Source organism: Capsicum annuum, chromosome 1 (genome assembly GCF_002878395.1).
Source record: "Capsicum annuum cultivar UCD-10X-F1 chromosome 1, UCD10Xv1.1, whole genome shotgun sequence".
Lineage (NCBI taxonomy): Eukaryota > Viridiplantae > Streptophyta > Magnoliopsida > Solanales > Solanaceae > Capsicum > Capsicum annuum.
This window is the reverse complement of record NC_061111.1, coordinates 144441030-144465531: the sequence shown is the minus strand read 5'-3', so window position 1 is coordinate 144465531 and position 24502 is coordinate 144441030. Positions and strand designations below refer to the sequence as shown.

Here is a 24502-nt window from a genome sequence, read left to right as displayed (position 1 = left end):
CAAAATGTTTTCTTATGCTCAAGATCGAGCAATTAAATCAAGAAGAGATACATGTGTTTGTCAAAGGCCAGATTCTTAGATTTTTCATCTATAAATTTGCTTTGATAACTGGCTTAAACTGTTTTGGTAATGTTGATGATTTCAAATATGAAGATTCTTCTCCGAGTCGGCTTATGAAAAAGTATTTTCCGCAGTCAACGAATGGGGTAGATACTGAGGCATTGGTGGAATGTTTTTTGAAGAAAATTTTGAAAACAAAGAGGATGCCCTCCAGATGGAAATCCTATACTTCATCCACACATTCATCTACTCACAGCTGAATGCTTCTCCCGTGCCATTTTCTGATTTCAAAATGGTTGAAGATGGAAAATATGAATTCTTTCCTTGGGGTAAAGTGTTTTTCTCTTGGTTGATGGCCTCATTTAGGCAAGAATTTTCAATGAAGAAGAACTTTATAGGTTGGGTGGTATCCCTCAGGTTCTTAATGTGTGGATGTTTGAACTCTGTTCAAATATTGATTCCAAAGTTATTGTGAAGGAGGGTAATAACATACCTCGTATATTGAATTAGAGGTTTGTTGTAGTCCAGCCTCAGTTTAATCAGTTTATGACCGAAATATTTCGCAAGGTACGATACTGATTGAATTTTTTTCATACATTGCATTATAGTATTTTTAGTTTTAATCATAATAATATTTAATGGATAATTTTTTTGTACATAGTGTTCATATGCCAACATTGTTCCTAGTGCGGACGAGTTTGAAAAACTTAATTTTTTGTGAACTAGTTTTGCATCTGATCACCATGGTTCATCTTCGATGCCATCATCAACTGAAAATCCAGATCAAAGGAGTTACAGAGTGAATTTACCCCAAGTTACCGAAGATCATGACAGTTTTGATGACTTCAGTACGATCCCTCCACAATTTTTGATGAGGGAGTCGATACATGTATCTCATCCAGTATCTGGACTTCTGTCAAAGAGTGGAAAAGATGTTCCTATAGGAGGAAGATCAGATAGTAAAGAACAAAGACAAATTTGGAACGCAAAAGAAAAACAAACAACAGGTATTTTCCATATCAACATATGTTATATTTTTCTCATAATGAAAACGTTTTTATATCGTGTTGTTTTTCATGCTTAACAAATATTGGCGAATCCAACAGATACAGAAGAAAAGAGTAAAGTGGATGCTGATTCAACATGCATAAACAGGAAAGAGCTTTTAGTTAAAGCGGACCTAGATTCATTAGAGTCCGAAATAAAGACATAAGTGAAGACATACGTAAGGATCTATAATTTATTATTGTATAAATTTATGATTTGTATGGATTTTAACTAATCAACTATGCATATTTATTAGATTGATCAAAAATTCAAAGATTTGGAGCGTGTGATGAATGACAGATTCTCTGAAGTTTTGAAGTCATTGCAGTAGAAAAATGAGACTGTGGAGAAGGTAACATGCTTTAAAACAACACACATTTATTAATGACTATATTGAATTTATTCTTGCTGCTCATCCTTATGTTTTATGAAAAAGTTGCAAAACAAAGCCTGAATGAGGGTCAACATTTAGATGATGTTGCTGATTTTGAAGGACATAGTAATCCCATCAGTTCACATTTTGTCTCGAGAAAAACAAAGGAGATGGAGTTGGCCATGGATACATATTTACTATTTTAATTATCTTATAATGTTTATATATCTCAATGTTTACTTACTTTTCATAAGTATTAATTAACTAATTATATTGTATTGAATATTTTTATTCTCTGATAAAAAATCTGTAGAAAAATATTCTAAAACAGAGCTGACAAAAAGGTGATCCTTCAGATGATGTTGTTGATGTTGCAGGACCTACTAGTACTAACAGTTTAGTGAAAGAAACTGACAAATCAGTTGAAATGGAGGAGGATAAAGCCAACCAAGCACCATCACATTTCAAAAATGGTGAACAACATGAAAAGGTAATTAACATTCATTATTTGTTTTGTAATTAACATGACCATTTTTGCATGCTTGAAATGATAAATGTAAACTAAGACATATATGTAATTAACATTTAGGTATCTTGTACAGTTTAATTAATTTAGTAGTAAGAATCTACTTCACTAAGAAAAATTTTGAACAGAGAGTTATGTTATTAATATTTCAGATTTAAAATAATATTTAGATACAAGTTAAAATAAAGTTGAGATACAAGTTAAAATAAAGATGAGATACAAGCTAAAATAAAGTTTATATACAAGTTAAAATAAGTTTAGATACAAGTTAAAATAAAATTTAGATTAAAGTTAAAATAAAGTTGAGATACAAGTTAAAATAAAGTTCAGATACAAGTTAAAATAAAGTTTAAGTATAAGTTAAAATAAAATTTAGGTACAAGTTAAAATAAGTTTAGATACAAGTTAAAATGAAGTTTAAAGTAAAGTTGAGATACAAGTTAAAATAAAGTTCAGATACAAGTTAAAATAAAGTCTAAGTACAAGGTAAAATAAAATTGAGATAAAAGTTAAAATAAAGTTGAGATAAAAGTTAAAATAAAATTTAGATACAAGTTAAAATAAAGTTTAGATACAAGTTAAAATAAAGTTTAGGTACACGTTCAAGCTGTGAAACCATCCTTTTGCAGAAATGCATGTTGTGCACGAACTCCTTTTTTCTTATCCATGTTATACTATCACTTATGACAGTCAAAAGTCTTCAAAATCTTCTTATATAATTCTGAAAAATAAGTCCTAGATGTCTTTGTTAGAACCTTTTCCCAAACATCGGGCATAACAAAAGTTTCAATGCATTGGGCTGCCTTTTTATATAGTTGTTGAAAACAACAAAACCAACATGGGTGTGGGGTGTCATCCCTGGCTGAAGATGATCTAGTTATGTTATTCATCTCATTATCGAAAGGATGAACAAACTCAGCCTGGTGCAAGAAAAATATTACAGAAGACAAAAAAGGTACTATTACAACTAAAACTCTAATGGTTTTGCTCATAATAAAAATTCAAGGGCTCCACAAATTAGAAACAACTATCTTAGAAACAATTCAAGAAACTGTTAAATGACCTTTCTTTCTCAGAGGCTTCTAAGACGATTCGACCCGTAACCATTGTAACTTCTCAACAAATGGTTCCAACACTTCTGCCTCTTCTCCTGGGGCAAAGGCCATGCAAATGCTAAGCTTCTGAACTGCCTCTTCATATTCCCTGATGCATGTTTATAATGTCAAAATAGTCTGTTCCGTAAAACATGTCGAAAACGAGAGAAAGAAAAGAAAATTTCAGATAGACATATCTACTATAGTACAACATCATTCCGTGGTCTCTCCTCAGAACCTAATTGTGAAGCTGAAGAATGAGCAATCTTTCTGAAGCCATAATGGCCAGCCTAAAAAGTATGTCATTATAAGTGAACAGATATTACACACAAGTTAATGCCCTAATGCAAAAGGTCAAACATCTGTGTGTGATAACTGAGAAAACCTTAACTTAAGAACAATACCTGCACTTATTTAAGAAAAGAATACACAAATCTTGGCTCCTTTTGTTTTTATGCCACCGAGAATAGAAAGACAAAAAATGATCCATCCTTAATTGGGGTTAGCATTGTTCTGCACGTTAGACAAAATTTAATGCTTAAGAGATAATCATCAAATTTCAAGTATTATGTTGGCTCTAACTTGATATTTGGCAAATGACTCAATTCCTACACTGTTGTTACTTGATATACAACAAAGAAACAATAGGTACCAGCTATTACCACTTTAATAAAATGCACTCTGTTTTAAAATATAGTAGAGATACAAGTTCAAATAAAGTTGAGATACAAGTTACTACTTATTGATAAAGTTGAGATACATAAATCGACATTGTTGTTACTATTTTGATTTTAAAATAATTAAATTTTTTTGATAAAATATTTGTTAATGTTTCAAATTATTTTCAGGATGATGGAATTGAAAAACATAGTGACATTATTGTTGAAGAAATGCAACCTCTTGATAGTATTATTCAAGGTCGAGAACATGATATGACATTGACAATTTACAAGCCTCCACCAACAACTTCAGCCGAGTATATGATTAGTGATACCGTAATTTTGTCAGTCTTTTCTACGCCAAAAAAAAATACACCCGCACTACGCTCAAGAAAGCCATCAAAGATTTATCGTTCTCCCTTTTTGACCCATTTTGGATCAAGTTCTAAAGGAAAGAAAAAGTTGACTTCTAAAGAGCGAAAAAATATCCATTCTAAGGTTATGAAATTACTGGGGATTCACCAAATGTAGAGATGAAAGTATTTGAAGAATGAATTAATGATGGCCTTTACAAGCAACACATGAAAAAGTAAGTAACACATGTCTTATTCTAAATTCAAAAGTAATATACAACTTACTATTTTTTTTTAAATCAACTGTACTTTTATGTTACAGAAAGATAAGGACGATCACTACAAGATTAATTATTCAACACTTGGATTTCGTCAACTAGATTTCGTAGTTGCTTTTTCAAAATTCAAAAACTAGTTTTACTTGATGTATCAACAAAACAATTGATGGAATGATGAGATATTTTCATAATGGATATCAAAAATCTTAAATTATGACATTGTGAAAGTACATTTTCATTAGTATATGCATTCCGTATTGTATGATATATATGATGTATTAAAGTCTTTAACATGAGATTTTTAGCTAGACTTCATAAATTAGATGAATTCTTTAATTAAAAATTTATACTAAGAAAATTGCTTCTGTCAATTTTTACTATTTGCTGCATTATAGATGTTGATTTTTTTTATTATGTTCTTATGTTTTATTAGATACATGATAACAAAAGATGTAACATCATATATTAATATGTTTCTTATTGAAATGTTTATTTTTCAATTACCTTCATTTTTTCTTCAAACTTTGTTTAAGTAGATTTTCATTAGTAAATACATTTCGGATTGTGTGATATCTATGATAAAGTATTAAAGTCTATTACATGAGTTACATTGACTGGACAAGTTATAAGAATTGTTTAAGCTACACATCATGCAAAAGGAACTTGTTTCTGTCAGATTTGTTGATTTGCTGTTAGTAAAAATATTTGGAATGTTTTAATGTTTTAGCCGAATGTAATTTGTATTTCATACATAATAACAAAAAATGTATCATTCTATATGAATATATATGTTTTTCATTTATTGCTCTTACAGTTACCAGAATTTTACATTTTATAACATTAGATACATAAACAATAATTTGTATCTCATTTCTAATTATTACAGTTGATTGCTATAGCATATATTTCAATTTATTACAATTTAAACAACATCTGGATGTCATTATGTACTAATTAAGGAAGAAGTACAAGAACAAGAATTTTTCAATCACCAGATACACTATCACAGATTATTTTTTCAAAGTGTACATTGATAAGGCATATGTGAATTACTATAATACTGACATTGCTAAGGATCCTACAACTCAAGATGCATCTGCCAGTACTGATGAGGTTCCTGATATGGAGATGTCATTGATTAACACCATCAAAGGATTGAGTACGAGCGCAGGTCAGCCTTGGCATCTGATTAATAAGGTCTTTGTCCCAATTAACTGTGACGGTGTCTTTCACTGGGTTTTGACAGTCATTGCTTTAAAGGATCGATGCATTCGTGTGTATGATTCAATGACCTCTTCACGAAAAAGAAAATAAATAAGTGAGATTGAAAAGTTGGATCTAATGATTCCGACTTACCTTCAGTACAATGACCTTTTTTAGCACAAGGTACCCACTGGCTGGGTTGCACTGAAATCATATAAGGAAAAAACAGAATGAAATCCATTCCAAGTGGAATATGTATCTGAGATAACACAACAAGATAGTGGAAGCTTGTACGTATTACATTACCTTTTTGGTTGTTTTAATTACCGTACTCATGTATATTGATGTTTTTAATTAAATTATTCATTGCAATGCAGAAATTATGGTGTATTTGTAGCTGTCTATACCGAGTATCTGAGTGAGGGATTAGGCATTCCATATTCAGGTATTGATGTTCAATGCCATCGTCTTAGATATGCTACTCTTTTGTGCATGTACGGATCTGAAAAAGCAGAGAATAACTATTTTAGTGAAAATGACGATCCACCAAGGCCAAGGAGCAAGTTCGCACCAAAAGAAACAGACCGTGTTTTGCATATTAAGTAGTTGTTTATTTGTTTGCTAGTTGGCTATTACAAAACGAGAAATTGTTAGAAACTTTAATGATGTTTTGATCATGTTAGTAATGTTTAGATAATCATACATTATGTTTCTTTAATGATTAAATAGTTTTATTTTGTTACCCATTATAATGCAATGCTCAAGCATTTAAGATATATTTATGTTTCGAAATACGTTTTTCTTACACTTTGTAAAGACATTGTATTAGATACATATTTTATAATATTTTACAAATATATGTATCTAAAATAATGAAACATACCTTACAATATAATGGTAGTAACCTTCACAACATTACATTATTTAGTATCTATAACAGTTTTTTTGTTCCTACTAACACCTATTGTCTCTAAAATGCATTGCAAATTATAGCATAACTTAATAGTACTATATCTTAAAACTATTGACATATTAGATTCTAGAAGTAATTATTTAAACTTGTATCTACAAAATTATCTGAGAAACATCTTATTAAATTATATGTATCCAGTATAAGAAAACATATTTTACTATATAATAATTGTAAATAACAAAACATTGCATTATTATGTATCTATAATCGTTTTTATTTACTCAGAATACAGGTTTGCCTATAACCTGCATAACACATTATAGCAAAACTTGCAGTCCTACATGATACAATTATATTTTATAATTGATACAAATTGTGTAAACTTGTATCTATAAATTTATGAAAGATACATCCTATAAAAATGTAACTCTTTTCAATCATTTACTGTAGCATAACAACTAAAATAAAATAAAATAACATTATCAGTTCAATATATCTTACTTTCTATATGATGTGTCACGGCAATTTAAATCTTAAAAACATATATAAATAATTAACAAAGGAGCGAAAATAACCATTTATTTTGAAAACTGTTTTTTCTTAAAATTTTTAAAAAACAACAAAGTCGTTATTTAAAACGTTGCATAAAAAAGGAAAAAATCCAACTACAAGCTAAGAAATTATTTCATATTATTAATCAGTCAACTACAGTGTCACTCCTCCTTTGAAAAGAAGTTACAAGTACGCCTGTTGTGACCTGCATAACCACATTTTCCGCAATAATTACTGCTTAATGTCATTGTTTCACTTGATTTCTTGTGCCTGTTTTTCTTTAGCCTTTCGGGTGGACGTTTGTATTTTGGTGGTAACACAACTTCGTCCATAACTTCTTGTGGCACAATTCAGTCCTTCTTATCTGGCATTGGAAACATAGATTCTTCATACGTCTTCCTTAATGTTTCAGGATAATAAAACTCTGAGCAATAAGGCTTCATATCAACTGCATGCTTGCTTTTTAGTCTGCAATTGCATGTTCACATGTTATCTCGTGCAATTGGAATCTACCACAAGTACAAATCCTCCTATCAAGACATACTATGTACTTTCTGCCGTCATCGTAAACAGAATATACATTTGTTGATGACACACTAATCATAATATTTTAATACATAGATACATATTGATCTTTTTTAGAATATTTTGTATAACCTCAATAAAAAAATTGATTAAATTACTATAACATTTTCCAAAATAAATTTTTAAAACAAATAGTATCTTGTAATATGAATCAAACATTATATAATATGTAAAACAAAACAAAACATCTAAACTAACCTTAAACCTTGAAGATTTTGAAGCATTTAGCTGAAGAACTCCTTCAAATCTACTATCCAGTGACGTGTTTGCATAAGATGCTTTTTATCTATTCTTGCAATTCCACTTTTCAAATAATTTTTTAGCCAGTTCCAAAAATTCTATTATTGGCAACTCACGTGCTAGCTTCAATTTATCATTTATACACTCCGCTATATTTGAAGTCATCATTCTACCACGGTTAACAGGTGCATACAGGCGTGTCCACTTTTCAAATCCAGCATCCTCAAGATAAGACTTTACCCTCTAATCAATCTTCCCAACTTGATTTAAAAAAAAATCAAACTTATCTTAACGGTAAGCCTTGGCCGTAGCATAGTAAATATCGCTAAGTCTCTCGTTACTCCTCCTGAAGTTTGTGCAAACATTCTTCCACAAGTGTCAAATGCATGCGAGGTGCGGTACATTCGGATATACAACACTGACAACCTTTATTATGCTTTTATGACGGTCGGATACAACACACATACTATCACGCTCTCCAAAAACAATTCTGAAATTCTCGAAAAACCAAGTCCACAAATTGTCTTTTTCACTGTCAACAACACCATACGCAATCGGCAGAATGCGTCCTACAATTTTGATAATAAAAAAATAATTAAGTAGATACAAGTACACTATTTCTCAAATAAAAAAAATTAATTAACACAAATTATGATCTGAATTACATCACAAAATAACTATACATAAAAATAAATATAAATTACCTGCTCCATCAAGAGTGCTTGCGGAAATAAATGTACCTTTATATGCTCCATTCAAATGCGCACCATCAACCACAACTAGAGGCCTGCAATACTCGAATCCACTCTTCAAAGATTGCAATGCAACGAACAAATACATAAATTTGTTATCCTCTGATTTATGCATTCTAATATGTGAACCTGGATATACGGAATTTGACATGTCTATATATCTAGCCATTTGTCGATCACCATCCGCAGGGTTTCCCCTTAACATCTCAATCGAACGTTCTTTAGCCCTCCAAGCCTTCTGATAGTTAATGTCTACACCAAAAATATTTTTAATATCTTCGATTATATCATTTGGGGTGTGTATTCTCTTATAATTGACAAGTTTTGGTGCAGCAAAATCACTAACAAATCCAATTGTAGCTTGAAGTTGAGTAAAAACTCGATCTTTCAACGGGCATGTGAGCACATCTTAAAAAAGTCAAACTTTAAATAGTTCAGTCCCCCGATGACATGATGTTTTAAAGATCCAAACACAAACCTCCGAACGGCATCGTAGGACATAGCTGAATCAATGAAAACAAAAGTTCAAATTATTTTTCTTCTCGCATTGAATTTTTTTTTTTCTAGATACATTAACTGCACAAACTTTCACAACATGTATCTAAGACATTTCTTTTATATAGATAAAACTAAAACACAACAAGAAACATAATTAAACAGAACTTCATAAACTGAGATACAAGATGAGTAAAATGTATCATTATCATAACAAAATGTATCTCGGCCTTAATAAATTAAAGACAAAAAAAATTTTGTTAAATAATCATCAGCCAAACGTTGAATACAAAATTAAATTAACGTACACATAATTAACAACACCTGCTACATAAAAAACATAACATACCTTTTCTTGTCCGATCTTTTGGCATAGTAATGGCAGGAATGCTCAATTGCAAACCGCGCCATGACTAAAATGAGAGTACACTTGTCCTTGTAGATTTGCCCAACCTTAACATCACTATATTTGCAATCAGCAACAAAGGCATATGAGAAGAAGAATTAGATTTATAACTAATTATTTCTGCAACTTTTTCTGTTGGACTTTCCAAACACATTACAACACCAACTTTTCCATCAAAAAGTATTTCACTAGCAAACTTATCTAATGTAGTGATGATAAGAGGATACGTCTCAAATCCGCGCTTAGTTTTTTTAATTTCGACATACAGCTTCACACTCATTTCGTTACAAATCAACAACAGACAAGCATTTACTTCAACAATGTAACGAGCTTCAATTTTTTTCCTTGTTTCGTCAATTTTCAGTTTTCCCGCAATTGTCGAAATTATTTTTTCGTAACATGTTCACTGATCACGATTCCATCACTCTTATAACTAACACACTCAATTTTGTTAACCCAAACACCGAAATGACGTAACAACACCAAAATATTCATATCAAACAAACAGAATTAACAAATCAAAGAAAAAAATGTTCGTATGTTTTCTCTGAACAAGAAGAATGAAGATTTTTCAATTTCAAAAAAATATTATGAAAACGTTTCTCGGTTAACGTGGAGGAATAATAAACTGATTACCATAAATTGTGGGATTTCATTTTATTTTTTACCTTAATTAGTTAGCTTAAATGCTGTTTTAATGCATAGTTATCTGTTACATTCCTTAAAACGTGCTGATTTAGTTTATTAAGACTTGTATCCGTAGTATGTATTTAATGTGATCAACATGTATCATCAGAGGTTAAATGTTGAGATTTTATGAGATTTTAAAAAAGTTGTGATTTTTTGTAATTAATAGTAAACATGTCATTACATATGTAATTTTTACTAAAAATTTTGCAGCCCATTAAAGCTGAGGCACTAGGCCCAATTCAATCAGCTTGCTTGCCTCAGTTCGTGAGGCCCAACGTTTAAAAGGGGTCATGGACACTTATGCCCCTATTTGTGTTGATCTTTAATTTTTTTCCATCAAGTTAAATAACACTATTCGCAGGCATAAGATTATATTCTTGATTATAAGATCCCACAAGTCATGTTTCGTATTATATAAAACTTATGCCCCGCTAAAGATGAGAAAAATGAGGCTCTCAAGTTTTCAATTAAAAAAATAGATAAGTGGGTCCCACAACTTGTTCCTTTTAAAAAAATTAAGTTTCTTGAACTATTGGGATAGTTGTTCGACAACTGCATTAATTGTCTCAACAACTTTGCACAGTTGTTGAACAACTTCTCCCAGTTGTCGAACAACTTCGTCCAGTTGTCGAACAACTTAGCGCAGTTGTCAAACAACTTTGATAATTGTTGAACAACTTCACAAAGTTGTCGAACAACTATCAAAGTTGTTCGACAACTAGGAGAAGTTGTTGGAACGAAAAAACTTAAAAAAAAAAACATTCAAAAATTTTTTGTCTCTCCCACCTAATTTTAACAATTTGAAGGACCTCACTTGATTGGATAATTTATTTGTCGCTTTTAATCCAAAGCCTAGGACAAAGGTTGACTTTTTATTTCAATTCCTTTTTTTACTATAGACCGTTAAGCAACTATTTGAACTCTTATGCGTTTATATCTGATAAGAGGTGGAGACTAGCATTGGTACGTCGGACTAACTTCGAGATATTGCTTCCCAAATGAATTAATTGATGATACTGCTGAGTATACGTATTTACAAATCTTAATTGCTAGTATTATGTTTGCGTCACAAATCTTTGAACTTGTACTTATTTACGTCTACTTTGCAATAGCATTCATCATTATTACTGGAGTATATTTTTACTACCTGTATAGAAGCCATAATAGAGGCGTAGAGCAGTTTGGCGTTTAACAGGTTAGCTTAAAGTAAGTAATATTATTTATGATCTTTTATACGTATAATGGCGGAAAATATAAGCAAAAATTATCTAAGCAAGCAAATATAGCTATGATTTTTATACCATACAATTATCTACAATCTATATCTATAATCTATAATTTATACTTATAAAAGTGAATTGAACTTTTTGTCCTTCATATATTAAAAGATCCTTCTTTAGACAAAACTGTCTTTTCGTTATTTTCTTTAATTATTTTTATTATATTAACTAGACTTCTAAAATATATGGAGAGAACTCCTAAAATATATGGAAGGAGAATCAATTAATATTTTTCCTTGTCCTGATCAATTAGCAAAATACTCCTAAAATAGAACTTTATTAAGGAAATACTTATATAAATATTAAGATGCACGTTAAACTACCGAAGAAATCAATTTACTTATTGGAAAAATATGATTGATGCTTATCTAACTTAATTCGATTACATGTCTGGATTGGTAGATGCTTAATTTTCTAACCCTCAACTTCTTCACTGTTTTTGTCAACATAATATAATTCAACGTGTGTACATATATATCTTCTTTGTTTTCATTCAAGTCATTCTTTAGAGTCAAAATTTTCGCTCACACAAGAATTATTTTCATCAAAATTGAAGCTTTGTGATCACTATTGTATTATTTTGTTGTAGTTTACAGGTCGTAGATGAATATCGGTTAGCTTTGAGGATTTTTTTAGGTAAAGATTAGGTTTAGTTGTATTGTTTTTATATCTCTGTTTTGAGAATTTTTTTTGTGTCAAGGTTAAGTTTAGTTGTATTATTTTGATGTCTATTATCATATTATTTTGTTATAGTTTACATATTGTAGATGAGTGGCAGACGACTTTGAGAATTTTTTTGTGTAATTATATTGTTTTGATGTCTCTATCATCGTATTATTTTGTTACAGTTTATAGGTGGTAGATGAATGTCGATCGGCTTTGACAATTTTTTTTTGGTAAAGGTTAGGTTTAATTAAATAATTAAATTCAACATCTTTTGGAGAATTTATTTAATTAAACCTAACCTTTACCAATTTTTTATTTCAAAGCCGATCAACATTCATCTACCACCTGTAAACTGCAACAAAACAATATGATGATAGGGACAATAAAATAATATAATTAAATTACACAAAAAACTCTTCAAAGCCATCTGTCAGTACTCATCTACCACCTGTAAACTATAACAAAATAATACGACAATAGCGATATCAAAATAATATAACTAAACTTTACCTTTACACAAAAAAAATTCTCAAAACAGAGATATAAAAACAATACAATTAAGCTTAACATTTACGTAAAAAATTCCGCAAAGCCGACCGACATTCATCTAACACCTATAAATTCATCTACGACCTGTAAATTACAACAAAATAATACAATAGTGATCACAAAGCTTCAGTTTTGATGAAAATAATCCTTTTTCTGAGCGAAAATTTTGACATGACTTGAATGAAAATAATATATATATATATATATATATATATATATATATATAGACACGTTGAATTCTATAATGTTGACAAAAATAGTGAAGAAGTTGAGGGTTAGAAAATTAAGCATCCGCCAATCTAGCCATGCAACCGAATCAAGTTAAATGAGCATCAATCATATTTTTTCAATAAATAAATCAGTTTCTTCTCTAATTTAACGTACAACTTAATATTTATAGAAGTATTTCCTTAATAGAGTCCTATTTTAGGAGTATTTTTCTATCCTATTTTAGGAGTATTTTTCTAATTGATCAGTACAAAAAAAAATATTAATTGATTCTCCGTCCATATATTTTAGGAGTCTAGTTAATATAATAAAAATAATTAAATAATAAATTGAAGAAAATAGTGAAAAAACATTTTTTGTCTAAAGAAGAGTGTTTTAATGAAGGAAAAAAAGTTCAAATCACTTTTTTGAGGGGCAAGGGCTTTACACTTTTAATATATTATGAATATAAATATAAATTATAGATTTAGATTATAGATTATTGATAAATATAGATATATATAGATATACTAATATTTATTTGAAATTGTATTTGGAGATTTATGGGCTTGCCATCACACCGGCTACACCCTTTTGTCTTCCCTTCTCAATCATGAAATGGAGTTAATATAATCTTATCATAAACATAAATAATACTTTAATATTGCATCTCGTACATTACGGTGCACAAAATTTAGCTCAGAAGAATATTTACTAATTAACACGTTATTTAATTCATGGAGTGAGTTGTAGAACTGTGTATAAGAAGAGCATCCATATTAGGACGATTGAAAAGAAACTATCATCTAAGATCAAGCCTCGAGACTATATAATGTGCCAAGATTATGCAAAAAATATCGTTATTTATTAAATGAGATACATTTAAAAACTGTTTTTAGCAAGGTAAAACTATTTCCTTACCTCTAATTAAACATATTAATAATCAGATCTGTAAATCTCTCTATTGGCCAAAAGGAATTTTTTAAGCCAAAGAGCAGAACGTTTAGGGTACCTCTTTAAATTATCATTAAAATCAACATAATTAATTCCATATCTTTCAGTGTATCCCGAATTCCACTCGAAGTTATCCAAGAATGACCATACAAAGTAACCTTTAACATTTACACCATCCCTGTTACAAGAAACAATTTTTTTTAGAAAATGTTTATTCAAACATCATGTAATATTAATATTGCCAAAAAAAGAACATATTTATAAATGAGATTAATAAGGGAAAGAATGGACTTACTGTAGGGAATCCTTGATGGCCAGTAGATGTTGACGAATACATTTTGTTCTTTCCAAGTCATTAACTCCTTGTTGTATTGTTGTCACATTTGCATCACTCATTCCTAACAACAAGTTGTAGGGAAGAATTTATAGAAAATTTTGTTCAAATTAAATGCTGCATTTATATACGTAAGAACAGATATAGCTACTAGCTAGCAAGTAAGTTGTCCTACCATTCTCAGTTACATAAATAATTGGATTCTTGTATTTTTCCTTTATATAGATTAGCAATTGTTGAAGACCTTCAGGGACTACAAAAATAGCGTTTGAGCCCGTCTACGAACAAAACAAAATTAAGAATGTTAAATACAAACCCTAATAGATAGAAGAATAGTACGTAGATTCACAAAGAATTAATAAATACCGGTTCACCGATGGGTATATTATCTTTTTTCCCTACAAGAAAAAAAACACAATGGTAGTAGGTAAACATTAAAAGTGACACATGTTGAACAAGAACTTTGGTGTATAAATTTTACAAAATATATTATAAGAAACAATTACTTAATTTGGGAGTAAAAAGTTTTGACTAACTAACATGTTAAATATACTTGAGAATCTGTTGCGTAGCTAAGATTCACAGGGTCAGGGTCATCCATATTGACTGCATACGTTGAAGTGTAGTAATTTGTCCCCAGAAAGTCATAGGAACCTTTCACCATCTCCACTTCCTCTTGAGTAAATTTTGGTAATCGATCTTTTACAAGTTTATGCATATTTGCTGGATAATCTCCATAAGTTAATGGATCGATAAACCTTCCAAAAAAAGTGATTTATCACATACAGGAAATCGAATTTAATTATTATTTGTCAATGTACTTATAAGATTATTGTAATGTAAGACAATTAATTACCATCCCAACATGAAGTCAAGAGCTCGTTGAGCAGCATCTATATGTTTCTTCTCTGTATAGTATGGCACAAACCAATTACTGATCAACGATATTCCTATCTTACCTTTTAGTGAAGCCTGCACAATTTTCCGAAATAAAAGAAATATTATCATTATCGACAAAAAGAAATATTTAAGTATATCTAGTGTGGGTGTGGCACACTATTTTCTATGTTTCAATTTATATAACATTATATTCTCATTATTTAAGGGGGAAGTACGTAGATAGTTGATATTAGGAACCCCGTTTAAGTTATACCCAATGTTCTTCTATTTTTACAAGTTTATCTGCTTTGAATCAACTTCAGCAACACGATACCTAAAGACTAAAGTTCAGTGAGTAAATCAAACTTCAGATAATTTGATATCAAGCAAACTTTAGTCATATTAACCTTGATATGCCTGAATTCTTTTTTGTCTATACTTAAGTCGCATATCTATGAAGATTAGCCTAATTTTTTTTTTCTAAACGTCAGCCATTTTTGAAAATTTAATGATTTACTATAAGTTTCAGTTGTTTTTGTCAGAATAGGTTTTTGCCCAAAAACAACTTAATTTCTATAATCCTAACACGTAACTCAAAATCCAAATTTACTTCAAGTAAGTACAAATTCAAAACATAAGTTTCAAATATTATATAATAAACATACTTCAAAATTCATCAATTTGTCAATACAATAACAAACTCACTGAATCTATTTTTCAAAAATGATGATTTGCCAATGTTTTCAAGTTTTTTCAATAACATCCACTTGATACAGTTTTAATTTATTATAAAATAGTATACCCCTTATCACTAAGGATACACTATCATATATCATGAAAATAAGTACAACATGGGGCGGTCGGCAAGACCCACTTTTTCAAAGCATTATTCTTCAATTGTTAAATTAGAAAGTCATATCATAAAAAACGAAGAAATATACTCAACATATTATTTGTACGTACATGTTAAAAGTAATTTTTTTTTAAACCGGGTTCAACTTAATAGTAGTGATCTAATAGGGCATATTATGAGATTTTTACTGTTAAACGACCACACGTTTTAGAAGCTTTCTAACCATAAATATATAGCTACATCAATTCAAACTATGTCAGGTAAAATGAGACGAAATGAATTGTAGTCCGAGAATAAGAGATGACTAATTACCTTGTATTTCTTCCTATATAATTTAACTGCCTTTGCATGAGCTAAAAGCAAGTGGTGTGCAACTATGTAAGGCTCAGTTGCATCATTTCCAGCAATGCAACCATTAGAGTATGAACATCGGCCAGGAGGACGGGAGCCAAATGCATAGCCAAATACAGCATATGTATATGGCTCATTAATAGTGATCCAATGTTTAACCCTATCTCCAAATTCTTTGAAGCACAATTCTGCATAATCTCTAAAGTCATCCCTATAGATTAGAGAAAAAAAAACATGTTGGTGAAAATGTAATGATTAAATTTTTGATCAATAATGTAAAGGGTTGTGTTAGTTACACAATTTGGGTGCTTAAAAAGCCTTGATATTCATCTTCAAGGGCTTGAGGCAGATCCCAGTGGAAGATTGAGACGAGAGGTTCAATCCCATTTGCTAAGAGTTCATTGATGAGATTATTGTAGAATGAAATACCCTTTTTGTTAACTCCTTTGCTTAACTTCCCATCTGATTGTATAAAAAATTTAACTCAAGGCAATCCTTTTAAAATTCCAAGAGAACGTACAGGAAATAAAAAGATCTTAAGGGAATTGCTACTATTTGATACTTACATGGTAATACTCTTGACCAAGATAAAGAAAATTTGAAGCCATTCAGCCCTTGAAGTTTCATTAACGTTATGTCTTCCTGCAAAAATGACAATGGTTGCCCTTAGTTATGTATTGTACCAAATTTTATGCTAAAACATATCAGTTAGTAATTTAAGTGCTCATAATCTGGTTAGTGATACCTTATAGAGATGGTAAAAATCAATGGCTACATCGCCATTGCTACCGTCAATTATTTTCTCTGGATAAGCAAGAAACGGTATAGAAAATGAGTGAACATACATGGCCCTCTATATTTTCGATGTATAAAAATTAATGCCTCTTATAGAAAGATATATAAATTTTTTAAGGATTGAAAAGTCCATCCACCTTGAACATATGAAGCAAAAAATCACATAGTTATAAAGATTATACAAGTTCATCAATAATTTCTATTTTGTTGAGGGTTGAGGTAAAATAAATGTGGCAAACCTTATGAAATTATATAATTCTCGTGTCTTTATTATTTCTCATCCGATTATTGGGTCTGACGATCTACAGTCTTGTGTGATATTACTTTCATATACCAAAGGTAAATATTTTACTTTATTTGTTTATTTCAAATATTATTTTTAGCATTAAATAATTATATAAAATAGTAATGAGTAAAGTTAAAATTCTACCGCATTATTAATAATATTAATTTAACAAAATATATATTTAATTAAAAAAGTTCAAAAAAATATGTCAAATCAGTAAAAATCAAGTAATATGCCCTTTTCAAGTCAACTGCTTTTATTTCTAAAGTGGAGAATTATATTATTAAATGGACGTATTTTTAATAGAGAGACAACCTGGATATTTGTGGGCAAAGGTATCCCAAATACTGGGGCCTTTACCATCTTCGTTAGCTGCTCCTTCAAACTAAAACCAATTAAGCATACAAAATCAGTACAAGTTAATTTGCCAATAGAATCTATCTTATATATGAGATATAGAAATAATCTTTAATGGTATATTGACCTTGCGAATTTAGTTTCAAACAAATAATATCATGTTATATGAAGAGTATTTAGTTTTTAAATAATAGTGCTTGTCTAAAAATTTCATGACTATTTTAGTGAGATAGTGTTGTAGAGGAATATTAAAGTTTGACATTTACATCTCATTTAGCTATTATAAATAAAAGTATATAAACTTATTCTTTTTGTAAGTTTTTTGTTATAAATGAAAATAAAATACTTGTTCAATTTAAAATCTCAATTGATCTTTCAAATTTCATTAATTATAAATTGTAAAGGCAAACATCAATAGCTCTTCCTCGTGAGGTTATAACCATAACTTATGGATATGCATGATATTAAAGATGACTATTATAACTATTTTAGTAATATTTTATTTAATTTATACATAATAGTATAAGTATTATTTCTTACAAAATGTTATTGCATAATATTTGAGTACGATTATTATAGAGAGATAATTACAAAGAGTGTAATACTATAATGAATATCATTGACATTATAAAATAGAGCGATGTTATAAAGAAATTCAAATTTAACATGAAATCGTTAGAACGAATGACCGTTATAAATTGCTTTAACTATATTTTAGCTGAGAAAACACAGAAAAAAGTTAAGATTGGATGGATGGAAAGACCTGATAAGCAGAAGAGCCAGTTCCAAAGATGAAATGAGGTGGGAAACTGCTTCTATTGAATGGATCTGCTGCTGATATCTTCAAAAAAGTTACAAATAGCAGTAAGAGGCAATGGAGAAACAAAATTCTCTCCACAAATATTGCCATGTTTAATCACTCAAATTATGTAAAACCACCCTTATGTGATGCATATATCTGTCTTATCTCAAGTAGCTATATATATTTATACTATCTACTATATGATTGGTCCAATCTTACGGTATCTACTACAGCCTGGCAGGAATGGTTCAATGACTAAAACGATATGACAGGTAGATTGCAAGAAAATAAAATGACTTTTATTAGTCATTTTTCTACATAACACATTCATTAAAAAAATAATTACTGATATGGTGAGCTTTATCATATTATTTCTATTAATTGATGTTTAATAGTACTCCCTCCATTTAAAAAAGGATGATCTAGTTTGACTTGACATGGAGTTTAAGATAATCAAGAAGACTTTTGAATCTTGTGATCCTAAATTAAAGTTATGTCAAATATATCAAAATGCTCTTTAATTTATGGTATTAAGCATGTCATGTGAAAAGTTGAAAGTAAAGTATTGTCAAAAAAGAAAATGAGTCATTCTTTTTTTAAATAGATTAAAAAGGAAAGTAGATCATTTTTTTTTAAACGGAGAAAGTAATAAATATTAAAAACTAATAGATATAATGCAACTGCGCAAGGAATTGTACTTTATTAAATGTTTCTTATTTTATTATTAGTTATTTGAAATAAAAAACATAATAAAAATCCGTAACAATAAAAGTTATTTAAAAGATTATTGAATCCCAGCAAATAGAGAAAGAAAGAGAGAGAGGGAGAGAGAGAGCATATTCAACCTCATTGGGGGTGTATTTGAAGTTGTAGACTAAAATTATCTTTATACTTTTTTTAGTACTTCGACATTAGAAAAAACACATTTCATGAATTAAAAAAATATATTATACCTGTGCGAATCGTGAATAAACTCACTAGTAAATAACTAATGCTAAAATTAAAATATAATTTTTTTCCCTTTTCTTGATTTGTCACACACGAAAGTAAAAATAAAAGTCAAATTAGAAAAAAAACGAACAATAAAAACAAACAAAGGAAACATATGTCTTTGCTCTAATTACTTTTGTGTTCAATAATACTTGTCCACTTTTAACTTAACACAAAAATTAATAAATAATAAATAATAAAAGTAATTTTACCATATTATTCTTTAAAAATAATAGATTTATTGCTTTAAAAAATACATTAGATAATACAATAATATTTCTAATATCAATATAAAATGGACATAAGTAAATAAATCATTTATTAATTTTTAAAATTAAATAAATATCATTAAATACCTATTTTTAATAGCATAGTGGACCGCATTATTGATTAGAGAGACTGCTAATTACACTTTGCTTCAAACAAGTCGAAAGTCAAAACTAAAACACATGATTCTTATAGATACGATGCTAAATATGAAATAATTTAAAATTAGCACAATTTTCATTTAGACATATAAATTTAGAAGTGTTTTTATTATCATGTTTATTTTTACTTGTCATAATTTAGAATTGTTATTTTAATCATATCCAGAAAAAATATAATGAAAAATTTTCTGTTTTAACCTTAAAATTAATTGTTAATTCTTCAAATAATTTTCAAGACAAAAACTAAACATCCATTGTTATGAATAGTATTATAAAATAGTCATCTTAATATTAACTTTTTAACAAGTGTATCAAATTAAAAAAGTGATAAATAAAAGAGAACGATGAAAATAGTCACTTACACTATCCAAAATTTCTACTCCCACCATTTATCTGTAATTATCCGGTATACAAAATAAAGTTGTCTAACTTTAATTGTTCAGAAAAAATAATATACCACTTAAATCTGAATCTTATGATTTTTAGTTATAACTTATAATAATGTGAAAAAAAAAATACCCTTTGATCTTACACATGTCCTTTAAAATGTTGAGATTAAAGAATAATTAAATTAAAACAACTATATTCTTTTCTAAACAGACTAGAGGTAATGACCAATGTTAGTACGAACCCAATATTATAAAAAATAAAATAAATATTTTTCTATTTTGTTTTACGTTGTCCTTATATGATTATCTCAAAATTACTTGTTCAATTTATTAAATCATGAAAATCTTATTACGTTTTTCCTTTTTATTCTTTATTAAATAACAACATAAAGTAATGATAATTAAATTTAAAATTTTAAAACAGTATTAATAAAGTTAACTTGATAAAATGTGTTTCTTAATTAAAAAGTATGCCAAGTTAATATTTTTATTTTTAAAGAAAAAGCAATTATTTATATTTAAAAATAATTTAGCTTTAAAAATATTATTTTATCAATATTTTTTGCATTGAAATTTATAATTATGAACCTGAATATGTTATTACAGAATTTTTTCAAATAAACTTTTCTATTATATGAATCTTAGTAAAGAGGTAAAAGAGGTTCAACAGAAATGAAGTAACATGAAATTTTACAAGAAGTTCTAATGTGTTTAAACTAACATGTTGGAATCAATGTTTCTACTATACTCCCTTCAATTTTAATTGTTCCTCTTGTTATTTCTCATGAGTCAATTTGATTAAATTTAAAAGTCAAATTAAATTAGATTAATTTAATTTTATAAATTAAAATTTAGATATACAAAAAATACATAAAAAAAATATAATAATTATAATTTTTTGTAATCTGATTAAAAAATTAATTAAATTTTATATCGATTGACTCTAAAAAAAAAAGCAATTAAAAAAAATAGAGGGAGCAGAAATTACCAAAAAAACAAAAAAATTAAAGCAGAGGGGGTATCTCTTTATTTGTTGATGTGACATAAAGTGTGCATTAACTATACTTCAAGAGTGTGAGGAATAAATGTATGAGTGTTTGCACCTTTTTTATTTTTAAGATGTTTGACAAAAACAAAAAATATTTTTAAGTATTTTATTTTAGGTTTAAAAGTATAAAAAGGTTAAAAAATAGAATGCTGTCTAATTTTAATTTTGACTTTTAAGTCACTTAAAAAAGCTCATTTGAACACACCTAAGACCACAAAAATTCTTTTGTAGCCTCATTATTGATGGCATATTAGAATTGCCTTCTCATTTGTTTAGGTATAGAACAGAGAGTAACCAAGAAATTTTTATTTTTAAGCCATGTTTGATGATGAAAATAATAATTTTTTAAAGTTAAGATTGACCATGAATATAAATTGAAATTGTTTTTGAAATTTTACAAGAAAAATTTAAAAATAATTTTCACTAAAGTAAAATAATTTTTTCTAACCAAACACTACTATTTTCACTTTTATTATTAAAGTAAAATAATTTTTCAGAAAAAAATTAAAAAATTTTCATGACCAATATCTACTTAATTAGTAGAAAAGGAATGTATATTTGATTTTAGCAAGAAGGTTAATTTTTTAACAACTTTTTAGTCAAATTAAAATGCCATCCCCTGCACCCCTCTCCCCCAACCCACCCCCACCCCCACCCCAAAACACCCCCCCCCCAAAAGTCAATTGGCCCAAATGCTTCACCAAAAGCTTCTTTATTTTCATAGAAGTTAATTAAACATGCATATCACAAGTTCTGTTTTTTATATGTCGATCACATGGAAACTTTATGATCTCAATTAATTAGGATGATTAGAAAGGTAATCGTGTGACAAGATGGAGTGTTCATTAATTATCGAGTCAATTCGTGTGGTGGCGGGTAATTAAACGTGCAACTATACAAATTACTCCATTCATTTCACATTATTTTATTTTTTTGATTTCACACACTTCTTAAAAGAATTTAATTAAAAATATATTTATTAAATTAACTCTATTAGTAATGCTTTGAAATTTTAAATTTAACTATATTATATTATGTGGTCATTTAATAGTAAGGACTGAATCGTCTTAGAGAGTGTATATAAAAAAAATGCATTAATTTTGTGTACTATTAGTACTTTATCTTTTTTTTTTTTTTTCAAAATTGAAATTTTTGGTTCAGATTCGGACCCTTTTATTAGTAATCAATCGAAAAACATTAAAGCCCAATCATACATTGAAAAACCGATGGTCCATACGCCAAATCGCCCCAAAACCTAGAAATATGAAGCGTTTCCTATTTCTATACATATTTGTACTCTTCAGACATGAAGAATACGCTCTACTCTTCAGGTATCGCCGTTGTTGTTGCCTGATGTTTCCCCCTGGAGCCATCGTTTCATTTCCTTCCTTCTTTGGGTAATCCGCAAGCTTGACCTTTGCCCTATGAAGAGTGTTTCATCACCATCAAACCTCTTTGCCTCTGGTAAACTCTTTTCTATTTCCTTCTTCTGTATCTTCTTCTTTATAACTAACCTTTGACTGATTGCAGGTGGACGGGGATTGTTCCCACAGGATTGAAGTTTCATCATTACATCAACTGGTTTATTCTGAACTTGTAAGCTTCTCTTCCCTTCAAATATTGCTAGTTCTTCTCCTTCTTTACCCTTACTGATTTGTTCAATGTTTTTGTAGATGTTAATTTTTCAACCAGCTCTTCAAAGACTAAGACTAGACCAGTATGTTGTGATAGGAGGCGCCCTCAACTGTTTTTGGTGAAGTTTTTTGATAGCTAGGTTTTGCATGGTTTCTTTGTCCTTAGATTGACAAACAATGTTGTTTTTGTGCTGTTTATTTTGTAGCATCCCATTGAAAATGTAATTATTGGGACCCCTTATGCTACCTTTTTTATTAATTGAATGCTCTTTTGCATTATATCTGCTCTTCATTGTTGAATGCTGATTTTTTATGTCCTAATTCAAAAATTAGGAATTTGTGACTTATCCATATGAATGTATCTCCAAAAGTTTGTTGGTAAATCTATGGATATGTGATATTTCTTTGTTTGTTGTAACTCAATCACCTCGCCTACAAAATAACCTTGCTAGTCGAGCGCATACAAGAAGACCCTATAGAAGTCCTCCATCCATATGTTACTGATTTGACCATCTATCTATCATTGAAATCAGAAGAAAATGGTCCGTCCAACGCCTCTGACCTTGTTTCAAGAAAATATCATTTCACGTATTTGCTACCGTGCCCACCCGTCGCCTTCTCTATCCGCTAACTTCGGTACTCGAAACATCCTCTCTTATATGATATTTTTACAGAAATTTACCCAACCTGAAAAACTTAACCAAGATAAATTCCTTTATTTTGAGTTCTTCTCGTCAAGTTGAAAAAGTCTCGCCCCCTAGTCGTTAGTGCTTTCTTTGCCATAATAAAGAGAAAGATAAAAAATATTGAAAGTTCTTTTAGCTAGTGCATGTGCTACTACATTTTCTTTTCTGGATATGTGTGTAATCTATCCTTGCATTGTATCCAACTTACTCCAAATCTCCTCCATCATATTAATCATAGATCACGGTGCCTTCCAATGCCTTTCAACCATCTTCCTAAGTGTTAGGGAGTCTGTTTCAAAGATGAATCTCATATAATCTTTAGAATGACAATGGTCTAAGGCTTTTTTAATTGCAAGAGCATCTGCCTCTAATAGTTTCCCCAACCCCTCTAGCTTTTGCATATATCAGATCTCCTTTTTTATTTCTGATGCAAAAAGCCAGAGCTCCTATCCCAGAATTACCCTTGCATACCCCATCTGTTTTACATTTCACCTTGTTTTTCTTCAAAAAAAAAAACCTTATGACACTATGACAATGTAATGTGGGTCTATAGTTTTTTAGAATCAAAATAATATTAGGCCAATTCTCTTTTCCAATCTTCAATCATGGATATAAGACCTTGATTGCCTTTCTAATCATGTCTTAAACTTGCCAAATCAATTGTGTGAAAGAGATGTATCCTCCATGCATTATCCCATTTCTCATTTTCCATAAACACCACATAATTATTGTTGGCATAACTTTACATACTGCTTCCATCTTTGGATTCCAACACATTGTCCACTATG

At 29.3% G+C, this 24502-nt stretch overlaps 1 protein-coding gene and 1 long non-coding RNA gene across 2 annotated transcripts; one reads left to right on the top strand and one right to left on the bottom strand.

Annotated features, from left to right (window-relative positions):
• Positions 1-13774: 13774 nt before the first annotated feature.
• On the bottom strand, positions 13775-18701 carry LOC107856481 (furcatin hydrolase-like). Its single transcript, XM_047397175.1, has 12 exons — positions 18501-18701; positions 17696-17765; positions 17045-17103; positions 16866-16941; positions 16596-16761; positions 16261-16510; positions 15073-15188; positions 14757-14974; positions 14583-14614; positions 14392-14494; positions 14178-14280; positions 13775-14060 (listed from the first exon to the last, which is right to left on the bottom strand). The coding sequence occupies exons 1-12, from the start codon at positions 18645-18647 to the stop codon at positions 13865-13867; spliced, it is 1536 nt and encodes a 511-aa protein (XP_047253131.1). The 5' UTR covers positions 18648-18701; the 3' UTR covers positions 13775-13864.
• Positions 18702-22640: 3939 nt separating this feature from the next.
• Positions 22641-23260, top strand: LOC124887447. The gene is made up of 3 exons (XR_007045224.1): positions 22641-22791; positions 22925-22990; positions 23068-23260. It is a non-coding gene; the product is annotated as an uncharacterized LOC124887447 (long non-coding RNA).
• Positions 23261-24502: the final 1242 nt, after the last annotated feature.